General features: G+C 38.5%; 1 protein-coding gene across 1 annotated transcript in view; it reads right to left on the bottom strand.

Moving 5' to 3' along the window:
- The window catches only part of PRKX (protein kinase cAMP-dependent X-linked catalytic subunit), a 58,067-nt gene extending 39,247 nt beyond the window's left edge, over positions 1-18,820 (bottom strand). Inside the window, exon 1 of the mRNA XM_074144211.1 lies at positions 18,331-18,820. Within this exon, the coding sequence (XP_074000312.1) occupies positions 18,331-18,520 (190 nt within the window). The 5' untranslated portion in view covers positions 18,521-18,820. The remainder of the gene's footprint in view (positions 1-18,330) is intronic.
- Between the last annotated feature and the right edge of the window lie 3,897 nt (positions 18,821-22,717).

The raw sequence follows: 22,717 nt of genomic DNA, 5'->3' as shown, positions 1-22,717 counted from the left end.
ACTAATTGCTAGCAACTATGAAGAATTTACTTCATATACATCATCAAAACTATGCCAAATGGTACCTATACAACTTTATAATCTTCATCACTGTGACCCAAATAAAACTTACTGGCACAATACCACAAACGTGCTATTAAAAAAGCCAGTTCATTCACCTAGCATTTTTTTTTTTTTAAATACTGATATAGTTAATAAACACACATTGCACACAATGAAGAAGAGATATAGCTTTTACAAATAAATACAGAATCACAGAATGGTAGGCATTGGAAGGGACCTCTGGAGATCATCTAGTCCAACCCCCCCTGCCAAAGCAGGTTCACCTAGAGCAGGTTGCACAGGAACGCATCCAGGTGGGTTTTGAATCTCTCCAGAGAAGAAGACTCCACAACCTCTCTGGGAAGCCTGTTCCAGTGCTCTGACACCCTCAAAGTAAAGGAGTTTTTCCTCACGTTGAGATGGAATTTCTTGTGTTGCAGTTTGTGCCCGTTGCCTCTTGTCCTGTCACCGGGCACCACTGAAAAGAGGCTGGTCCCATCCTCTTGACACTTGTCCTTTAGATATTTATAAGCGTTGATGAGATCACATCTCAAACACATCACGGATCACAGCTCAAACCACGTCCAATTGGCAAGCTTGCATTTAGCCATATAATCTGTAGTTTTACATATGTTATTGAAGTTTTTATCACACAAAAGAGTCTTACAAGGTACATAACACTATTGTTGTGTTTACACTTGAGCTGTTATGCAGACAAAAACAGAAAAAGATTTCTGATATAACTAAGCCCTTTTCTGAAAATTTTATTTAGTTTGATCTTTGTTTTGAATGGGTTGTACTGAGTACTAGAGATTTTATTTATGTTATGCATAAAGGACTTAGTGTTGTAACTATAGCAAAATGAATACTTTCCCAAAAGACTCAACCAATTTCTTTGCATGTAAGCTATGAACAGAGTACTGGGCCACTGAGACCCTGTATTCTATCTGCTATAACTTAGGTTTTACCATACAAAATCAAGCTACAAGCCAGTAAGAATCTTCTCCTAAAACCCCGTTTCAATCTGGAACAAGCACTGCAAATGGATTTATTTTTGGTTAAGGGTTAATACACCGAGAACTTGAGTGGAACAAAGTATTCCTCAAAGGGAAGGCTTTGTTTATATTCATAAGGCAGTATCAACGGATATTCCCGAGAGACTACAGAGTAAGATGCATTATGTATCTAGAAATTACTTCATGTGCTCATTACCCTTCCAAATTCTCTCATACTATACCATACAAAAAATAGTGTAACACTGTCCAAGGTAAGGTGATGAAATCACTGTTGTTTGACACTGGAAGGGACATAATATCCTCCATACAAAGAACTATTATGCAAGAAAGAGGAAATAAGCCTGGAATATCCAAATAAAGTTATATCTGATATGGAACTGGAACAAATACACTAACGCAAATATTGTTTCAAAATCCCAGTCTCCAAATTTCATTATCAAATATCAATTAAACATTTCAGAAGAAAATCCCTATAGTGCCCAGGGACTGCTGATTAAACTGCTGATAGAAGCAGAGACTGAAAATATTCTTTGTATTAATATCTAATGTTACTGAAGACATGCCAATGTTAATTTAACAGTTACGTTTAGTGTAAACACTTAAATACTCCAGCAGAAAAGGGCTGTGGTCTTTAAATTACTCATACTCTTCAGGACTGTGCGGACCACTACAGTTTTTTCTCTATAATGCAGAAAAATATGTCTAAATTGAGTTAAAATCCTGCTGTTTTCTAACTTCAGCCTACTATGCAACTGAAACATAGAATGGATAATTAATTTTTTTCTATTTCAACTGTGCAGGAAACATACGAAAAGAAAAGCCACTCTACCAAGTTTCCACAGTTAGAAGCCAACTGCCCTTGTTAGTTTTATACACACACTCTCCTTTCCCTCCCATCTCCAAACTGGGATCCAATCTCTCTTAAATATTATAACTCTGAGTATCATACCCAAGAAATCTATCGAAGTCAAGAAATACAAATTTAAATAGAAGGTTGTACATATTTGACAATTCTTAAATGGACAAAGATGAACCAGGATGAGAACATTTCAGAATTTATGAAAGAGTACACCCAAACAACCTACAAATACATTTCTGTCATGAAACATCCTTGATTTTCAAAGTAACTCTCAAGAAACAAACTGTACAAGAAAATGGAAATCAAGAGGTGAATGGGCTGCTACAATCAATACTAAAGTAAGTTTCAGAGGCTATGGCATATATCCTAACAATACGATTAATTTTGCAACTGTAAGGATAGACTTTTTGACCAATACCAGATAGCATTTTTGTGCAGGATATTGTTTCTGTACAATTTTTCCTATATTTTTTCTTTTTTTTTTTTCTTTAAAACATAAAATCCTCTAAGGTACAATATTTATTTTAATACCATTTGTATTAGACATATTTTGCTAACTTCATACATATGAAAACACAGGTGGGAAGATGCAGCATGTCACAAACAGGCAAGGATATAAGTGAATTCCCTAAACAAATTTTTCCCCATGCAAAAGCAAGACTGACACATCAGGTTATGGAAATAAATCTCATTTGCAATAATGACTATGAGCTACTTCTGAACAAAAATATTTAAAGAGTAAATATATATATGTATAATAAATACATAAAGAATTTATCAGATTTGAAATTATTCATGAGTCACAATATGAAACAGAATCCTTCATTGAGTCACATGAAGAGCAAAGGGTAAGGTTCAAAATTAAACATCAATGAGATAGCGAAAGAAAATGTCATACAGTAGGTGTGTTTCAATCACACATAGGTCACGGCTTTCAAGATTCCCCGAAAGAATGCTTGCTTTGGACAGGTAAGCACAATTCAGCTTATCTAGATTTAGGTTTACCAAGCTGCAACATTCACTCCTAAATTTCCAAGCTAATGTAAATACTGGAGAAAAGTTAACCTCATTAATTCTTGGAATATTTAGATCAAAATGCAGGTAAGTGATTTCAGACAGCTATTTGATAGCTAGTTTTATAGAATGACCAGCTTACCCAACATAAAACAGTATGTGTAGTGTGAGAAGGCTATAATCTAAAAAAATTAAAACTTGTATTGCAGAATACTACTAAGACTTTTTAGTGGCACAGTATATCCTTCTTTAAATTGTATATAATCTTTCAAAACACATATCTCAAGTGTCATTTCTGATAGCAATCGTGTTCATTTATGTTTTCTGAATTGTTTACAAGTAGGCCTTTCTTAAATATTATCTGTCAATCCAAGGACTGGCTCCATTAAAATAAAAATAAAAAAGTCACCTCATCCTCATGTTGTAGAATTTGAGCAATACCACAGACAAAAATCTGTGTAAATCCAGAAGGTAAACAGTAAGCACCTACCTGAGCATGTACCCTACACAAATCTTCCCATAAGACTTGAAAACTCACCATAAAATCTGAAACCACTTCAAACGTTGTCAAACAAATTTAGCTCTGTTTTCAAATGCACTGAGAAGAAAAGGCCACATAACTCTTCACATGTATTGAGTTCAGGCTGAATAAATCTCCTCTTTATCAATCACCCAGCAGTCAATACACACCTCCAATTGCAGAATCTCAGCCTACCAATTCATTGGATTCACCCACTAACCCGATGGTGACTAAGTTCAAACTAGTACAGTGGCAACTCACTCATGATGTGTACACAAAGAAAAAAAATCAATCAAGATGTTAAAAACTGCATTTCAGGACAACTGTTCGGACAATACATTGAGTCAATACACACAGACTGCTCTCCATCCTAATTGGACCAGCTAATCTAAAGAATGCTTTAAATGGAAAACAAAGCTTTAAAAAGAAAACAGAACAACCCACCCCACCCCCCCAAAAAACCTCTCCATTATCTGTGACGGTCAAAAGCATCAATAGATCAGAACCCTGAGATCTAAAACAAATCAGTCCCTGATTAGTGTTAGCTGATTACACTCCTTCTCACAAACCTCTACTCTACACACAAGAGTTTAACTTTTACAGAGTGTATTTAGAATACTGCTTGGAAACCTATTCTCAGCATTAAAAAGTTATAAATTGCTCTGTTCTGCAGGCCATGAGGAGTTATTTGCTGGATCTTAACTCATAATGCTCCGTATGGTCATAAAGAGTATCAAGTACATTATACAGGAGTGATAATAGTGAAGACTACTAGATAGACCTTACTAATAGAAACAGAATTTCCAACCCATCATATCACAGTTACAGTTATGAGCTAGTCAACCATACAGAGCCCTTTTTATAACCCCAGTGTTCTCACTTTCCAGTCACTGAAAGCAGTTAGTCATTAATATTCAAATCTTGAAAATCAACCCAAGTTCTCTTTTTTCTTAAGAATCTACATTTTCTTTTAGATTTTCAGTTATTTCACTCTGCTATCCTATGCATGTCTTCACCACACATCAATTTTTTTAGCAAGATATACTCCTTATATGCAGATATATGTTTATATAACATATAGATACACACACATACACCCATTTACCCAATGACAGGTTAATTTATTTCATTGTTTACTGGCGTAGTTGCTTCTCACTTCTACTCTCTCCCATGCTCTAATCCCATAAAGTCTCAGAATCAGTTATCTGAACCTAGTCTGATATATTTAAGAACAGGATCACAGTCTGCAGTAAAGAGACCAATGAATAGCAAATCCAACCCCACCTTGATAGAACAGATTAAATTACAGCTAATTGAATTCATGAGCTGTAGTTCACATGCCAAGAGTACTTCACATGCCCTTGTAGACTGTTTCTCCAAAATTGTAGCATCGTTGGTTACAAAGAGGTTCACTCATTATAGTTGACATAGCACACCTTTCAATAAAAATGTATTTTAAATTATTCATTTTAAGAATAAGCATTTCAATATAATTTATAATTCAGGACTGCTCTTAAAGAAATAGTGCACAAGCACAAATGTGCTAAAATTAGAAGGCAAGGCCAGATATAAAGATCAGAAATGAACACAAAACCAATCTATCTGGGCTGGATCATCAGTTCATATATAACCCAAATTAGTTGTAACTGAAAGTTGCTGGTTTCTACCAGTTATCAGTTTATCATCCATTAACACTTTTTACAGAAGCTGAAGCATGCTAAGTTTTCAGCAGCAAAGATAAATGCTGCAAAGATAAACTTCTGCCATGAAGAGAGATGAAATATGCCAAACGAAAAATTATTAGGCATATTATATATTTACTGTTCTGTGAGCAAACTGCAGTTTGTTTCAGATGCTTGCACGTTTCCTAGGAACAAGTAATAGTCTCAGAAGACAAGACAGAGACTGATGAAATTATTCTTTCACATGTAAAAGGTCCTCCTACATCACTGATGGAAGAAGAAACTAGCATTGCACTACCCAAAATACATCTCCTCAGCAGGTATCTGAAGAAAGCTGTGCCAATGACTAATAAAAATATCTTACTTCTTGACATAAAAATTAAATGTTATCCTTAATAAGATTTGGCAGCATACAAGTTAAGTACCATCAATGTTTAAAGAGTCCCTGAAGCACCTGTTTTCACTGTGCTGCCCTTTCTAGTCAGTCACCGAGTTCCTCAGTCCTTAAAATGAGGTCTGTGTATGACATGCAAAACTCTTTAGAGATGACTGTACTTTATGGTAAATTATTAAAAAGTTTGCACCAAAAAAAAAGGATTTGTCCTGTTTATAAAACTAAAACAACTTTGCTATGGAAGGATCTCCAAAGCAAAGTGATCAAACAGTAGGGCTTTTTCCCTTCTCTCTGCTCTCCCCCTCCCCCAAGTGTCCCAGCATTTCTAAATTGGGTTGTCGGGCTTTTTTTTCCCATTACAACAATCGTTGTTTAATTTTATTTCAAGAATCGTATTTCAGAGGACCAAAGGAGGCCAAGCAACAAAGTGGTGTTTGTTCTCAAACAATGCAGCGCCTAACATCTCTATCAAAAATGAAAGCCAATTAGGCTAGAAATCACAACTAGTCTGGGATTATCTGGAGCTCTGAATCTCTCCCTAGTTGTTAGATCCAATTGCCAGCAGAATTTTTTCCTCCTACAGATATTTTAAATGCCAAAACATGTGAAGATTACAGAGACATTTATCAACGCATTTTATTACAGGAGATAAACTGGTAATATTTCATGCAAGAGAGCCCAACTTTAGGGTATCAATGAATCCATAGCTGGCTTATTTCCACATAAAGTTGCTGACATCGCACACTCAGTATTAACTAGCAACAACCACAATTTCAGATACACCTACCAAATCAAGCACTAGTAACGTTTGTTTCTTCACTTACGATTATTTAGAATGCCCAATCATGCTCCTAGCCAGACTTTTACTCTGTTCTACTTGTTTTGCTCTGAAAAGATACAATATGGAAGAAACACAAACCTACCGAAACAAAATGGAAGCGTGTCTCAAAACAGCATTAAGTCCCCTTATCCTACTCTCTTTTTCCAACATAACTTCTAAGTAGGAGTTCCAACATTCTGAACCAAATGTACAGCCTCACCTATGCATTCATCTGCGTTACCACCTGCCAGCTTTCTCTGACTACTCATCCACTTTGGTAGTCCCCATTTCACTAGGAACCCTCTTTACTAAAATACAGCCATGCAAAGAAGTCAGTAAAATTCAAAAAGAGTATTTGAAACTAAGACAGAGGTGTGAACTCTTGTCTCCAAATACTGTCAAAGCATTTCACTTGCAATTAAACATTTAAGATCAAGACTCAGAGACAAACTTATTTATATTGCAGACTTTTATCACCAAGGTACACTCTTATGAAAACTCTTAAAAGCAATGTGAAACAAGCATACTCTGAGCTATGAAATCAAAAACTATGCAACCAACTCCTGCTTTAGTTTTAAGTTAGATGAGTTTACCTGCAGATCTGTCAGAAGGAAAAAAATAAAAAGATTGATGAGGGACTGGCTAATTAGCCACAAAGCCAGTTATCTTCCACATTTCCCATGTCACAATGTTGTTCCTCTATTTCCTATTAGCATGTATCGCAAGCTCTTCTCAACAGATAAAGAATTCACCTGTAGTATAGTACAATTCATACATATTTCATGTTAAAAAAAAAATAAAAGTCCTTGCTAAAGAGCATTTTGAGAGTCTATTTCTCAATCTGCCTCTGATGTCAGCCAGGTTGAATATTTATGGAATTATACCGTAGCCACATCTTACACTCAACTTCTGCTCACAAAACTAAAACATGTTATGCTTTTTTTTGGGGGGAGGGTGGGGAGGGAAATACCCTTTAGATTTCAGATGTCAAATACCGTTATTTCACAAAATGCACATGACTCACTCAAATTGTCCCATCACAGATTTCCAGACCATTGTTTTCCCAGAATTATCCCAAATCAAGCCAACAAGGCTTCACCCTGCCTAACCCACAACTGACAGTGCAGTAAGAGAACTGAAAAATTTAGGACTACTTAACAACAAAGGCAGCAAAAAATCATCTTTGCTGCCACCAAAATAAATCTTTTGGCTTACACTAAGTCAAGTGTTGCAGACAAAGAGTTGACATAATTCTAGACACACTCTTCACAGACATTTAGAACAAAAGATGGAGTTAACACTTCAAGGGGATAGCTTTCATAGGTTTTACAGCATCAGGAATGGATGTGCCCCTATTTGTTTCTACTTTTCAGCTGATGAAGGATGAGACATATACAACTGAAATCCAAAAAACTGACTTTAAAAACACAGGGGTTTTTTTCCCCCCCAAAAAAAGAAATATATTTCCATGTATTTTAAAAATTTTGCATTAACTTTGGTGTTAGTTCTTTTTTTGAGATTGTTTCCAAATCTCTTCTCAGTTACTTTGTTTTCCTTCTAATGATTTTGTCTTGTAGGACACACTGTCTTTCTCACAGCTTCTTTCCAGCTGCCTTTTTCTAGGAGGAAAAAAAAGTAACAAAACCAACTTTAATCAAGGAAAATTTTCCATGAACAGATCCAAGGAATCACTGCTACTCACTGTGAAATTACTAGAAGAGATGCAGAAAGCTTTTAAACAGAATAATTTGAATTAAATTGCAATATTGAGAAACTTTTAGAAATATTTTAAAATTTATTATATCCCAAATAACATTATTTCCCCAGATATTAATGAGCGAGCAATTTCTATACATATGGTTGCTAATGTGAATTTTAAGTGGACTGAACTACGTTGGTAACTAAAAAAGGAGTAAGAACAATGCTGTTGATTCAACAGAACTTATGTATCCACCATTTCTGAGTGCGCCGAGGTGGGTTAAAGAAGTCTTCAGAGGCCTTTGAAAGTCACCAAAGTCAGGGAGAGTTTAGTGGCCTCAGAACACAAATTCAGCATACTGACACGCAACCTGAAACATCTTGATGAAAGAGAGGACAAGAATCCCAGTTTAGAAACCGACCAGCAGCTGTCTCTATTGTTCGTTCTCCAGGGACAGACACAGAGTTACCCACTAATCTTCCTGAAAACAAACTAAAACTTTACCATGCATACTCCGAAGTTATTTTTGGCAGGCTATGTAAATTAAAACTGTGCAGGCTATCATCTCCTGCGCCCAAGGAGCTGTAAGAAGCCAATACCAAGCTGGGGTGGAAGAGGTCTGAGACTAGAAGTCTGTCATCAGTTTTGGGGCAGGTGGCTAGAAGAGTCTGCTATTAAAGCACCCAGAAGTTTTACATAAACACAGTCAGTTCCCAGCCTCTTATTTTTCATATTTGCCATCCATATAGCTATTACAGTTCATCCTAATTAGTAGATCAGCAAAGTAAAAGTCTTGCACCCAGTTCAGCCTGTTTTTGAAGAGTCTATGGAGGGATAGCTTTCTTAACATCTACCTAAACAATTCTGGAGCATTTAATTTACTGACTGGAGCACTACCAAGAAGGCATAAAAAGCAATACTAACTAGACATTATGCTTTAATCCAGACAGCTCCCTGCATCTTCAACAATAATGGCAGTGTCATTACCATAAAATTTCAGTTTGCTCAGAGTCCCCATACTCCCTAATACAAAGAGAACAACACTTAAGCAAATGCCATGAATGCTGTGTAAAAAGCTACATTTTAATGAAGAACCATACCAAAACTCAATTACTGCATAGTGGGCACCCTAAATGTTCACTTTATATGATTTTGGTAACACATCATTACCTCCTATGTAAGGATCATGTAAAAAACCCACAAACAAACACAAATCTTGGCAGCTCCACATTCTTCTTATATTAGACCATGTAAGAGACTAGACCAATCACTTTTTCCAGGCAAAATAATGTATTGCATTGATAGCTTTAGTGCTTTTTAAAGTATGTATAAGACAATGCCAAGTGTACTCAAGAAAAATGTGCGTATAAGTCACAGGTTACAACTGATAATAGTAGTTTGTATTACATAGCTCTTCTGCCTTTAGTTGCCTTTCCCAAGTACTCCAATAAATACAAAATACAAATAATTACATCTGAATTCTTGCACATTGCATGGTAAAATCAAATTAACAAATACCAGATATGTGACCTTTCCTGAAAAATTAGTTCAGAATTAATTCTTTAAGGAAGTCAAAAATATCCTAAGTTAAAAAAAAAAAAACAACAACCAAACAAACAAAACCAAAACTACATGATGTAGATACTGTCTGAATAATGAAGGAAAGAACTGCTAAGTGCAATAGGTAGCAAATTAAGAAGTCCTGACAGAAAACAAGCAGAAGACTCTTCCTATATCCAGCTTAGAACTGTAGAACTTAAGTTTTATGAATTTATATAAATTTAAATATATATGCCTATATATATATAAAAAATAATCCAATAGAGAAAGCTGTAGGCAATATTCAAACTGAATATCCAGAAAAGAAACAAGAGCAAAGAAGATTTTACATAAAAATTAGTCTGTTTTAGATACCATAACCTGTTGACAAAAGGGCTATGAAATACACTGCAAACCCAATAAAACCATATAACCGATCTACTTTTACTTTGGTATTAAATAAACACTCCCCAACAAATAAAGAGTCCCAAGACTAGAAATTCAGATACTCCACAAAGTATTCAAATTGCCTGAGGGGTGCAGTTCAGATTTACTTAACTATAACGTAGGTCAAATTGAGGTGGACTTCCCTGCTCCCTCAATAGACTATGAAAGTTGAGGGTCAAAGCAAGACTTTGGGAACAGTTCCACTGACCAGATCAATCCAATGGACAAGTCTAACATTCCATCATCATCAGTATTATACAAAAATATGTTATACCATGCAGTTTAGTCACATGGAAACAATGCTTCCTTCATTAATTTTAATGTGTTTCAGTTATAAATAAATAAATAAATCATACACACTAGCAATTTGTCTGAGGTGAAGCGTATTGAAGCAGACCAATTGATTCCCTGGAGAAAAAAATAACAACACATTTAAAGAAAAGTTACTGTCAATCAATTAATAGACCAGCTATCAACTGCTCCAAGCTGGGACTGGAAGAAAGAGGGCAGCTGAGTGGAAAGTTTTCATGAACAAATGCCACAGATCACTAGAATTTAAGACTGGACAGGGCAGCTGTCAGAATTCACCAAAAGAAAACTTGAGCATCCACACATTTGAAAAGCAACTCTCCAATGCAAACACCCTAAAACTACCTTAAAATAGGTATACATATTAATACAAATCCTTCAGCATAAGCACTACACAGCAACTCCAGTAATCTCATTTTAAAAACCCAAAAGCACAAGCATCTGAGCAATACAATTAGCAGTTGTACTGAAATGAAATGAGTTTAAATCTAGTTTAGGTAGGTCTAAAAAGGAGAATTGTAATTGTGCTTTTCTGGACATGTCTACGTTATAGAATATACATTCCGAATACTTGTTAAGTATGCTAGGACTTACAGTTTCAATACTGTTTTCCCTGCTCCAGTCATCTTTGGCTTTTCAGTGAAAGAGCTTGGGTATCTACACAGTTAAGTTAAGAACATTTAAATTGCTTATATTTAATTGTAAAAACACAAAATTTAGAGTTCAATAAGACTGTGGCCCTTATACCATGTAAAAACGAAAGATTAAATTAATCCTCATAATGAGATTGCTATTTTAATATTTTCAGAATGCTCCTTGGAGTAAAAGATGTCTTCTTCAAGTTCAAAGAAGCTTTCAAAAATGATAAATCTGTATTTTTATTTTTTTAGATTATCAATGGGTTCAGGGCAAAACTGCTCACAAAAACACTGTATCTATTTTACCCTCTGTCCCTCTAAACCTTTAGAAGAAAACAAACATCACTCACTGCTTCAAAGCTAACATCTTTTCAAACACCAGCCCCTGGAACCTCTCGAGAAAGAAGTCTTTAATTTGCCAATTTAGAGTCTTACTATCACAACTGAAATTACTTCAATACCATTGAAATATATTATTTGCCCAAAATAAAATGGTAAAGATAATAATACAGAGAGCAAAAATTTGAACATTTCTTTTACCAAAATTAACAAAGCAAGACTACCATTATCCACAGAAATTCAATAATGAGACTTTCCAAATATGTGTTTTGTTTACTACTTTCATAATTTACTCACTTGTCTCCCAGGTGAATTTCCTTGCCACTCTAAATTTACAATCTCTCTAGTAAAGAAGAGGCTCTTCTAAAGAAGAGGGAAAATCTCTGATCCACCTTCAGTATTAAAAAAGAATAATAATAATAATAATAATGCAACACATATTTCAAATAAAAACTAAACCACTGCTCTAATGTGAAGTGCAAACAGTGGCTAAAAAAAAGTTGTAATGTATACCTTCCCCCCTCCCTTTTTTTTTTTTTTTAAAAAAAAGGCCACTTTTGTTCATTCATTTGAAAGATAGTCTTCTTGTGGGAAAACAGAAATACAGTCTAACTTGAGAATTGCTCCTCCCTATCACCTGAATATTTCAGGTGCACACTAACACACAGTACTCAGCCAAACTTTACTTACCATTATTTCTGAAGCTGCTAAAACCCTCTAAAACTGTGCAGAAATGCAAGGATGCTTTCCCAAGTAAAGACATTGTGTTAAACTACTCCTGAGTAGTACAAGCTAATAATGCTGAAGATGTTTTACAGTGATAAGCATCAACAGTAAGGGAATTGTATTGTTTAACCTAAACTAATTTGGTTAAGAACAACTTACGCCCAGACAAGCCCTTTAAAGGTAAACACAAAGTTCCTATCTTTTACTTCACAAAAATCCACTCTTTGGTGCTGTATACACAGCTATGCCTCTCATAACAAACAAAAGTGGTACACAAACTCCACCACACCTCTCTTTCTTCTAATACTTTTATGTGGCATATCACCCTTAAAGTGGACCAAACCAGGATTAAATACACTTTAGCTTGGGATTTGTTTCCCTAAGTTTTCATGACATAAAGCCAAAATATCAAGGTGCTCATCTCCAAAAGGCTGCTCACCCTGTCTACTACAAACAGTCCAGACACGCGAACTCAGGAACCTAAACATAGAAAAGGTGAGTCAAGCCCTAAGAGCCTACATGTTGTCAACCACCAATACTTCTAAGTTCTTATTCACTCTCTTTGAAAAAGGGGAAAGAAAGAAAAATTAATTCAATTCTCTATTTCTCTTAAAGTTTTCTATCTTTTTCAGTTCGGGCTGAGACAAACCATGATGGAAGAACTTTTCAACAATGTCTTCACCTGGAACATTACTTTTATCCAAGCATAAACTTGGCAGGGGGAAGATGCGGTGTTAGGTGCTTTTGATTTTGTGGGAGAGGAGGTTTGCATGCTTCTTATTTCTGAAATATTAGCATTACTTGGGTTCCAGATTGATTATTTGCATTGCAACAAGCACTTTTGGGCATCTCTGGGCTATTTATAGGACTTAAATTATTTATCTTCAAGAAGTATATTTGAGTCTCAAAGCCCATTCTATGACATACACTCAAGTACACAACATCAGAGAAAGAATACCGAATTTCTTTCTGTGATCAGTTAAATATCTAAATAAGGTTAAAGCAAAAGAAACAGGTGACAGGCAAACACTGGCCATTTACCTCAACACTGATTTTAAACACTGAAGATAGAAAAGCAGAAATGTGAACTTTCACTTTTCACATGTTCAGACTTCTTCCATATACTCTCACTTATCTGACCCTTCTGAAAGACAAAAGAGAATACCTGTTTCAATCTATTTTTTCCAGCCTCATGAGAACAAGAACCTTATGGGAAAGGACCTGTTGCTGCCTACTCCCACAATAAACATTATGCTACTGAAATTCACCTCAGCAGTGGATAACAGGAAAAGCAAGAGAAGAAAGCTGAGTCACACCTGGTCATTTTCTCTCTAGAACATCAGCTATAACAATATGAAGCATTTATTTTGGGACAAGTATGATCTTGTGGGAGGGAAAAATGAAGCAAGAAAGACATTCCACAGACAGGGAGTGAAAACAAAATCCAAGTCATTTAGCTTTATGACTAAAGTCTCAAAGATGTACAAATGTAATGGTGAATTCAGGTCACCATTACAGTCATAACGTTCAGACCGTGTTTTCTTTCAAAACTTGTGGTATTTAAGGACATTGCCAAGTAAAATCATGGATTACCATTTATCATTTCAGTATCAAGAAAAGGTGACAAAACAGGAAAAAAATGCTCACACATCCCTCAGAATATAATATTTTAAATAGATGACGACCTTGGTAGTGAAACCAAAAATAACACTTGGTAAGAAACTGAACTAATTTGAGCCCCTTAAAAAAAAAAAAAAAAGAAAAAGGCCACCAGTGTTCCAGTGTTCTTTACTAGTAAAGAAGAACTTAGCTATTCTGGTATAGAATTTTTAATTAGACTATGTGCAGGGAAAATACTACTGTGATGTCCTATACAGGAGCAGATTCCTTCTTACAGCATTAGACTACAGTTTTGTACCCACTGTCCTGCTGGTATAATGCCATTTGAAATATATTTGGCTAGCATATTTTCTGTGTGTACACAGTGAAATTAAGTATTTAAAAATGTGTTGCAACTCAGTTTTCCCATGTACTTTTTAAAATTTTCCCATGCTCATAAAAATTAAAATACTGGTTTGCCCAATTTTTTATTCTGCATTTGCTTAGTGTAAAGCACCTCATGGGAACAGTTGTTTAAAAGAACCTTTTCACATGAAAATACTACTATTAAAATATTTCAATCGAGTAGATTTACAAAACCCAATTTACATTTATAAAGTGTGCTACAGAATTCATTGCACTTTGAGAAATGGGCAAGAAACAGATCTCACAGGAGAGAGGGCAAAAATAAGTTTGCCATCTTTCTCCTCCTAGAGTTCTCTTCCTGCCCCCTTCCTTATTACCATACATTTCATTTAGGAACATAACATTTGTTCTCCCAACTTCACCTACCCAATATCTTCTGGTTTTCTTGTACTTACTATTCTAGTTTACCTGAATTACTTCTTCATCATGGCATAATTAAAAATTTAACATCTCCATTTCAGGATATATGTGAGGTGCCTGACTGCAGCCGCTCTGGCTACCGGAATAGGAAGGTTGCTCTTGTTAAATGCTCATCAAAACCAAGGATGGTTCAGAAACTAAAGCCACTAGTGCTCATAGTCTCTCTTCCACCAACCAGACCTACAAAAAGTTTGAAATCAGTTCAGAAAAGCATGAGTAAGCTGTGAACTTTCAGCAGCTAAGTTTCTATGAACATGGTGGTCATAGCGTGTAAATTTTTGCATCTGTGCAGCACAGAACTACCTCAGTCTTGGCACAGCTGAGTACGTAAATTCAACTGAGACTGATGGAATATTTCAGCCCAGTCTGAGCAGCTGTTTCTGAGCATGCTGAGCAAACATTCATATTTTGACCTCCTCTGAAAGGGAAATTAATTCACAAACAAAAGTGGACAACCAGGCACCTTCAATAGCTCTAGAGCAGGAGTGCTCAGCTTTCATATAAGAGACTAGTTAAAAAAACAAATACACCTCAAAGGTTCAACACTGTATCTCGAACCTCTCAAGAAGTACTCTCAAAGAAATATTCTTCCTGTTCCATCTCAGTGCCAGACACCAGTATGCACCCCACTCCTGTGACTTCCCCAAACCCATAACTGCACTTCATCAACTAAATATTAGGGCACTTCCCTCAAAAGCACATCTGTACTCTAGTCTCTGCTCCCCATGCCTTTTACCAAAAGGCCCACAAATACAAAATAAAGGTTGAGTTCTGGGATCTTTCGGGGAGATAAATATCCTCCCAGTCATTATGCTAAACTGTTCTCCCCTTTTGTTCTTTCTTCCCTCACAGTGAGTTCTTTACTAAACCAGGCACAGTGTCCAACAGAAATCACAGAGAACACATGCAATCCAGCTTGCATTATGGTGGTCGGGTTAACAGATTTCAATCCTCTTAGACTATGAAGGGTATTTAAAACAGTAGCTATTACATTCAAAGCAGGTACTGCTTCCTTTTTTTTTTTTTTATTTTTACATGAACTTTATTCTATCCTCCAAGAGAAGGTGCTTAAAGTCAGGAATACCCACAATCTCACAGACACCAACGTCATTTTGTTACCTCAAGTATTACTCATAAACAGCTGTAAGAGCATGGAGCTCACCTCCCTCTTTTGCCAGTTTCTCAAGTTGATATTTTCCAAGGCCTCTTTCTAAGCCTGGGTAGATCTATAAGCAACAATGATTCTAGTAGAGAAGATATCAGAACTTCCTGTCCTATAATTTCTGGGTATCCCCCTCCCCTCCACAAACACGTCCACATATCTCAGATACAGCACACAGCTTCTGAAAGCATCAGCAGAAAGAAAATGGCTATTCTTATCACAGCAATCAAACTGCAGCCGAGTCTAAATTGCTGTAGTGAAATTGATGACAATACATTAATCTCATCTATTTGTGCAGGGAGATCAAAACAGAGGATAGGGCAATATTGACTTAAACCACTGCTAAAAAAAAAAAACAAACCCGCAGATATATTCTTTTGGTACATGTGATATAAAACCAAACTGCAATTAACTACCTTAATTAAAACAAGGTTTAAGCCAAGTAAAAATGTGTTTTTCAAGCTAAACTACACATCTACATATTATTCTTTAGTATTCTGCACCGATTTAATTTGCAGCCCATTTAACTCAGGAATGCAATGTAGCATGTTAGCAGGTGCGTACAGAGCAGCCCAACCTCAGGCAGAGTTACTGGCTCAGACCTCAGATGCACTACAGAGACATTAGCAGGGTGCTGCATCTTTTATAAACTCTGCCACTCAGAGGCAGGTATAAATATAAATGTGTTCAGTTTCAGTATCACTTTGAGGCTGCTGTATTGCTTCCTGGTCAGGAGCTAGATCCCTTCCCTCCTCACAGCCTTCTGTTGAGGCCCGTAGGCAAGTCATAAATTTGTTTAAAAAACAACTTACAGTAAGCCAGCTCAGCTTCTTTGATAAGGTAAGGCCTTACGTGTTATCTGAGTACATTTTTATACCCTTCAAGTTTCGCATTTTGTCTTCCTTTCCCTACAAAACCCCCAACACCACAGTTCACAAGAGATGCAAAGAACGGTCATCTTCTCAGAGCTATTTGAGAAAAGAAGGAAAAAAAAAAAAAAAAAAAAGAAGCTGGGGAAGACAGAGAAGGAAGGGAGACTGTTCTTTTAAGTATTCTGTCAGTGCCCTGCTAGGCAGCTATCTGCTGCTCCTTTTATATTTTACTCCCTTCTCTGTGTCTTCATAGCAAGCAGGCTCACTTTTTTTTTTTAAGTCTCCCTTTATACCTTGTGGAATCACAACTTTCCTATTCCTTAGCCTCTAATGAGCACCTTAAAGAACACTCTAAAAATAGATGCCATTTAAAACTGACAACAGGATTATTTCCACATTTCTTCACTGGCCTGAGGAACATCTCCATGACTATTACGCCTTCTGTAAAAATTACTATTTTTCTGCAGCCTACGCTTCACTTGAAGTCATAACCCTCTGTGATGACAATTGTATTCACAGCAACTGGTCATGATGTAACAAACAAGATCAACCACTTCTGGTGGAAAAAAATATCACGAACCTTTCAAGTAATCTCTTAATAATCTCAATTAATTTCTCAATAAAATGCCTGTTCACATTTCAAAGTGGAAAAATTATCTCAAGAGACATAATGGACAAGAGAAGATAATGTGGTCTTCACTGATCACAACATTCTCAGGCTTTTCCAACTCCATTTTTAAAGACCTATTAAAACCAACAACTTCACTAAGAAAGGGTTTAAATCACACCTTTCTGGCTGAAGAAAGCTTAGGGGAAATTAAGATTTACAGCACTTACTGGAATAAATCTATCCAAAATCATTCCAGAGTCCAATAAAGAAAAAGATAATAAAACTTCCATACAGTCAAACATACGAGCCTGCAAACAAGGTGCAAAAACATACGTAACTACATGTACGTACAAATACAATGCACTGACATACAGTGGACATGAACACAATGAACACTATAACTGATGCCTGAAATGCTCATTTATTAAATACATGCATTTACTCTGCAGTGCCGCTGATTACAGGCAGTTTTTAGTTATGTGTAGTAGATGTGAGATGCAACGTCGCCTTCTACCGAAATTCTGCACACGCAAAGCACCTTTGCATCAATATTCAGGGCACCAGCGTGTTGGGGTTTTGAAATGCACTTAGCTGTATTCAGTTAACCCGTTTGATCTCTCCACTGGTCCAACAACTACATTTAAACGATGAATTATTTATTTTATTTTTTTTTATCACGATGCAGGCATGAAGCTAAACCAGATAAATCAGGTTCGACACCGAAAGGTCTTTAGGCTTCAGCAGTGACCGTCCCCATCTCATAGACAGGCCAAACCCGGTTACAGGCTCATTCAGCTGCAGATAAAACCCACGATCTCGCAAGCCAGGGACGATGACACGAGTGTGTGTGAAGGTGTGTGTGTCGGGGCGGGGGGGGGGGAATCACCCCCAACGGCACCTGCCGGCCGTTCAACGGCCGACGGTCCAACCCCGCTGCCTCAGAACGGGCCCACAACGCCCAACGGCCGCAGCTCCGGGAGAAAGGAAGGAGCGGAGATGGGGAGGTCGCCCGAAAAAAAGGAGGGCGCCCGGGAAGGGAAAGGGGACAGCCGGCCGCTGGGGTATCTCCGGGGGCCGCACCCAACAGGGGGAGGGCGGGCTGGCCGCTCTCCTCCCGCCGCGCACGTCTGCAGGCAGGCACCTGGGCAGCTCCTTTGTTCCTCCCCGCTCCGCCGCCTCACCCCTTCCCGTACTCACCCACAGTGGCCAGGGTCTCCAGGTCCTCCAGCTTGTAGGCGGTGGGCTCGGGCGCGACGGGCGAGCCGGGACCGGCGGGGCTGGGGGCCGGCGCGGCGAGCTGAGGCGCGGCTAGCCCCGCTGCCGCCGCCGCCGCGTCGCCGCCGCTCTTCGCCCCCATTTTGGCCTTGGCGGCGCTGAAGGCGTCCATGGGGCCGCCCGCTCAGCGCATGGAGAAGGGCGAGCCGGGCCGGCGAGGGGGAAAGAGGAGGGGAAGGAGGGGAGAGAGGGAGCGGCGGGGGACGCAAAGTTTCAGTCTTCAGCAGGCGGGGTGGCTGCTCCGCGGGGCCGGAGTCCGTTCCCGCTGCCGCCTCTGAGGGGGCGCGGAGCCCTTCAGCATCGCGGCCAACCGCCGCGCCGCCCGCCACTCGCACCAGCAACCACCGTCCGGACAGACAATGGCGAGGGTGAGCCCGGCCGAGCCGCGCCGCGCCGTGCCGACCCGCGCCGCAGGCGGGGCGGAGGGGCGGGGTTTGCCTCCCTGCCGCTGCGGCACGGTCCCGCAGAGGAATGGCGGGGCGGGGACGGGGGACGAGCTCCGCGATCCCGTCGTAGCGGCAGAGCCTCGCTCCCCCGCCTCCCCATCACCTCCCGCCGCGGGCAAGCGCCCCGAGGGTGTCTGGTAACGGCGGTGCCCTTTGCTCGTCCTTCCCCGCGTCCGGCCTGAGAGGCAGCGCGGCCCTGCTGCTGCTGGGGGGGAATGGCGGAGGGGGGCACTGGCGCCTGCCTCCGCCCTTCCTCAGGGCTGCGGGGGGCGGGAGGGAGGTGCCGTCCGATCCCCGCGGAAAGTTAAAAGTGATCCATGGGGCCCCTTGCAAAGCGGGTTCCTGGCACACCTGGCTTCACACTGACAGCTCTGGGAAGGGTCGGTCGCTCCACACGCGTGGCAGCGGGTGTTGGAGTAACGCGCTGTTGCAGGGTCAGCGAATGTTCCTCACCCGTGCAATTCAAGGGTTTCCCACGCGTCGTTTTACTCCGCCGTGTTCAAGTAGGTGTGGGTGTTGCAGCGGCCACGGCCCCTCCGTGTTCCCTGCAAGACACCGAGGTGGCCCGGGAACTGGGAAAGGCACCTCGTGGAGCGGCGGTCGAGTACCGAATATAGCTCCTTCCACGGCAGCCAAGAAACTGTTGACGATTATGCAGAAAGACAGGGAAAATCGGTGTGGGAGCCAAGTCACTGAGAAGCGCTCGTGTCAAAATTGGGAAGGAGATCCTAATTTTTTCCATGCCTTGTTCTGGCCCAGTTTTACACTGTTCATTCTGCTCAAGTAAGCAGCATATCTGTAAAGCTGATGTGCAGATCGAGTCACACAGGTGGTGTTTTGCATCTCCTGTTTATTCAATGTGAAAACATGGAAGTACTAGTTTCTGTGTGGAGTAGGTAGGTTCTGCCTACTAGTTTCTGTCTGGAGTAGGTATAATAATGAGAAATAATTATCTGTGTATATGCAAAAATGAGTACGAATATATAAATTATATATAAGAATTACAAATTTGTCTATATCTTTCCTTACAGTCTTGTCTATAGTAACAATACTCAGAGGATACAATGTGTATTTTTATCTTGTAGTGTGTTGACACAAAGGGTTATGACTAATTCGGAAAAATGCTAGGTCATCTCTGCTTCCTGTCAGCCTGTGGAAAGAATCACCAGTCAAGGCGGATGACGTCACTTTTGCTACAAAATTTCAAATTTCATTTGTATTTGTGCTTCTATTTTGCTTTACTACGTTACTAAATTTCTTTTTGTATTATGTTTTGTTCATTATATACAAAAGTTATTGTGATTCATGCCTTGAATGGAATATTTTAAAGATTCCTTAAATTGTAAATTGTAAATGTCCTGGCAGGCTGTAAATGTAGTTCCTGTTTGGTCAAAAGATGGGCAAGCCAACAAACCTCTCAACAATAACAGAAATTTTTGTTAAAGATAACAGTTTGAATGATAAACATTCATACATTGAAGAAATCTCAGTGTCTATAAAAATGTAACTTTGTTTTTTAGACAAATAATTGCAAAATGAGAGGATCTTTAGAAAAGGTACAAGCTAATTGTGATCATCATTTTCAAAAGACAGTACCTTTAACTTCTGTCTATCCAAGAAGATCAATATATGATCTTCCTGAAATCTTTTTTTTTCTATAAAAACTGAGAAATCGTTCACTGCTCAGATGTTAAAAAGGACATAAAATACAGTATTGATTACTTTCAACTGATATTTCTACTTATGCTACAAACGTTACTTAGTGATTAAATTACTTGCATTCAGGAACTTCAAACTCTCTTTAAGTAGCCTCCTGCTGCCATGCTTCAACAGTCAGTGGCCTGTACGACAGCACACATTCAAAAAGGTGATGATTCAGGAAGGTTCGTAAGCACAGGATTAGCCCCATTCAATGCGGTCTCTCTTCTTATGATTAAAGTTAGCTTCCTACCTTGCTAGACTGGCATCCAAAGCATTTGCTAGTTGTAGTTGGAGCAATATAATTGCAATGTTTATATTTAGAATGTCAACATATTATTAGTGTGCTTTACCACCTCTGTATAACCTACTTAGAACTTATCTTGCAGATACTGATTGTTATTCACAATATTTCAGGAAAAGAAAATGCCATTCTTTCTAAATACAATCAGTCTGAGAATCAAAACTCATAACTTCATAAACTGAGTGTGGAAGTAGAGCTGGCCATTGGGTTGCAATTGTGGATATGAAACTTAGTTTCTTGCCCAGTTTGGTCACGCTCTGTGGGAAAGTCTGCAGCCCTGATCTCCTTTTGTCTTTCATTTTTGACACTATTTTAACTTAATATGTGAACATCTGGTCACAGGTACTTTTTGAATAATCTTAGCCTTTCCCTTGTCCTTGATAATTCATAGTTCTCATCTTTCTCACTTTCCCCACACGTGCAGTAGATGCTACAGCCAGGTTCCTTTAGCTAAAAGCAGAGTTTAACGCCTTACGTTTCCACTCCTTTACTTTGCAGGTGCTTACACCAAGGGTTAAATTTATTTTCATTTTCCCTTAAAAGTACCAGATGTTACAAATTATTCTTTCCAAAGGCGGTGAATGCCTTACTAAAAGAGGTTTTATTTAAAAAAAAAAAAAAATAGAGAGAACAGTAGTTTAGTTTTTCTGATTTCTTATTATTTTAGGTGGGGCTTTTTTCTTCCATTTCAGCTGCAAAAAGCGTTCAGTGTACTTAGATTCCTTTATAAGCTCAGAATTTTGGGGAGCCAAAAGGGTCCGAGGTGTCAATTAGGTTGCTCCATGCTGCCTTTCACATATGTACATTTGCCAAATTTCAGTTTGCTGCACAAACTGCCACATGGGTAGTTCAATGATTCTTTGGGTACTAAATTACTAACCTACCTTCCATTCCTTCCTGTTTGTAGGTTTTTTACTGCCCCCCCCCCCCCCAAACCTTTGGTTAACAATTTTAAACTAGTAGAAAGGATTACAAGCTTTCTACCTGAGTATCTATGAATTAAGAGATCATTTCTCTGTCATTTTGAGGGGACATTGTGATACACATATCATGCAAATGGAATATGATTTAAGCACCTAACTTTTGGTCTTTTGAGTCTCTGAGAAAGGAGTCAGTCATTTAAATGTCTCCATGACTGCAGACAAAAGAGTCTCTCCCATGGCCTGAGCAGGTTTGCATTTGTCTACCTGAAGCGTACTTTTTTCTTACCTGCAAATATGTAATTTTCCTTACAAATCTTGTTAAAGCATATCTTCACCATCACCGTCATAGTAAAACTACTATAACAAGTTTGCTAGAGAACCTGTTCAAACCCGTAGGGAGGAAATGGAGAAGTCCTTCAATGGTGGTTATTACTAATAAGTAGCTCCGTATCTTCTCCTTTTGTCACATTATGTACAGTGCCTAAAAACGTGGGACTGCTCTGAGGAGGAAGAATAACTAGTAAAGATAATTAGTGCTTGTATGTGCTTTTCATTTGCTTTGCTTTGCTAAAGAAGCTCATGATCAGGCGAGTTCTATGAAGTAAACAAGCACCTTTTCGTGCAAGAAATCCCTGCCTGTGACAAAGGAAGGGGGAAATTGTTCCACCCAGCTGAAGTAGTTGCTTTATACTATGGAAATAAGACCATTCATATAATGAACAAGCACACATCATGTAAATGTATCTACGCATTCATAAAGCAACTATCACACTTGTATTTTAATATGATTATATTTAATGTTTTTTTTAAAAAGCATTTAAAGGATTATGAGTATAGTGGCTGAATCCAAATGAGAATTTAAGCACCAAGAATATAACGTAGATGCCTACTCCAAAACCGTGATTCTGTCGAGTCTTGCCGAGTTGATGCCTCACTTC

Source organism: Numenius arquata, chromosome 1, assembly GCF_964106895.1.
Source record: "Numenius arquata chromosome 1, bNumArq3.hap1.1, whole genome shotgun sequence".
NCBI classification, from domain to species: Eukaryota; Metazoa; Chordata; class Aves; order Charadriiformes; family Scolopacidae; genus Numenius; species Numenius arquata.
Note: the sequence above shows the minus strand (reverse complement) of the source record. Positions and strands in the feature narration are given on the sequence as shown.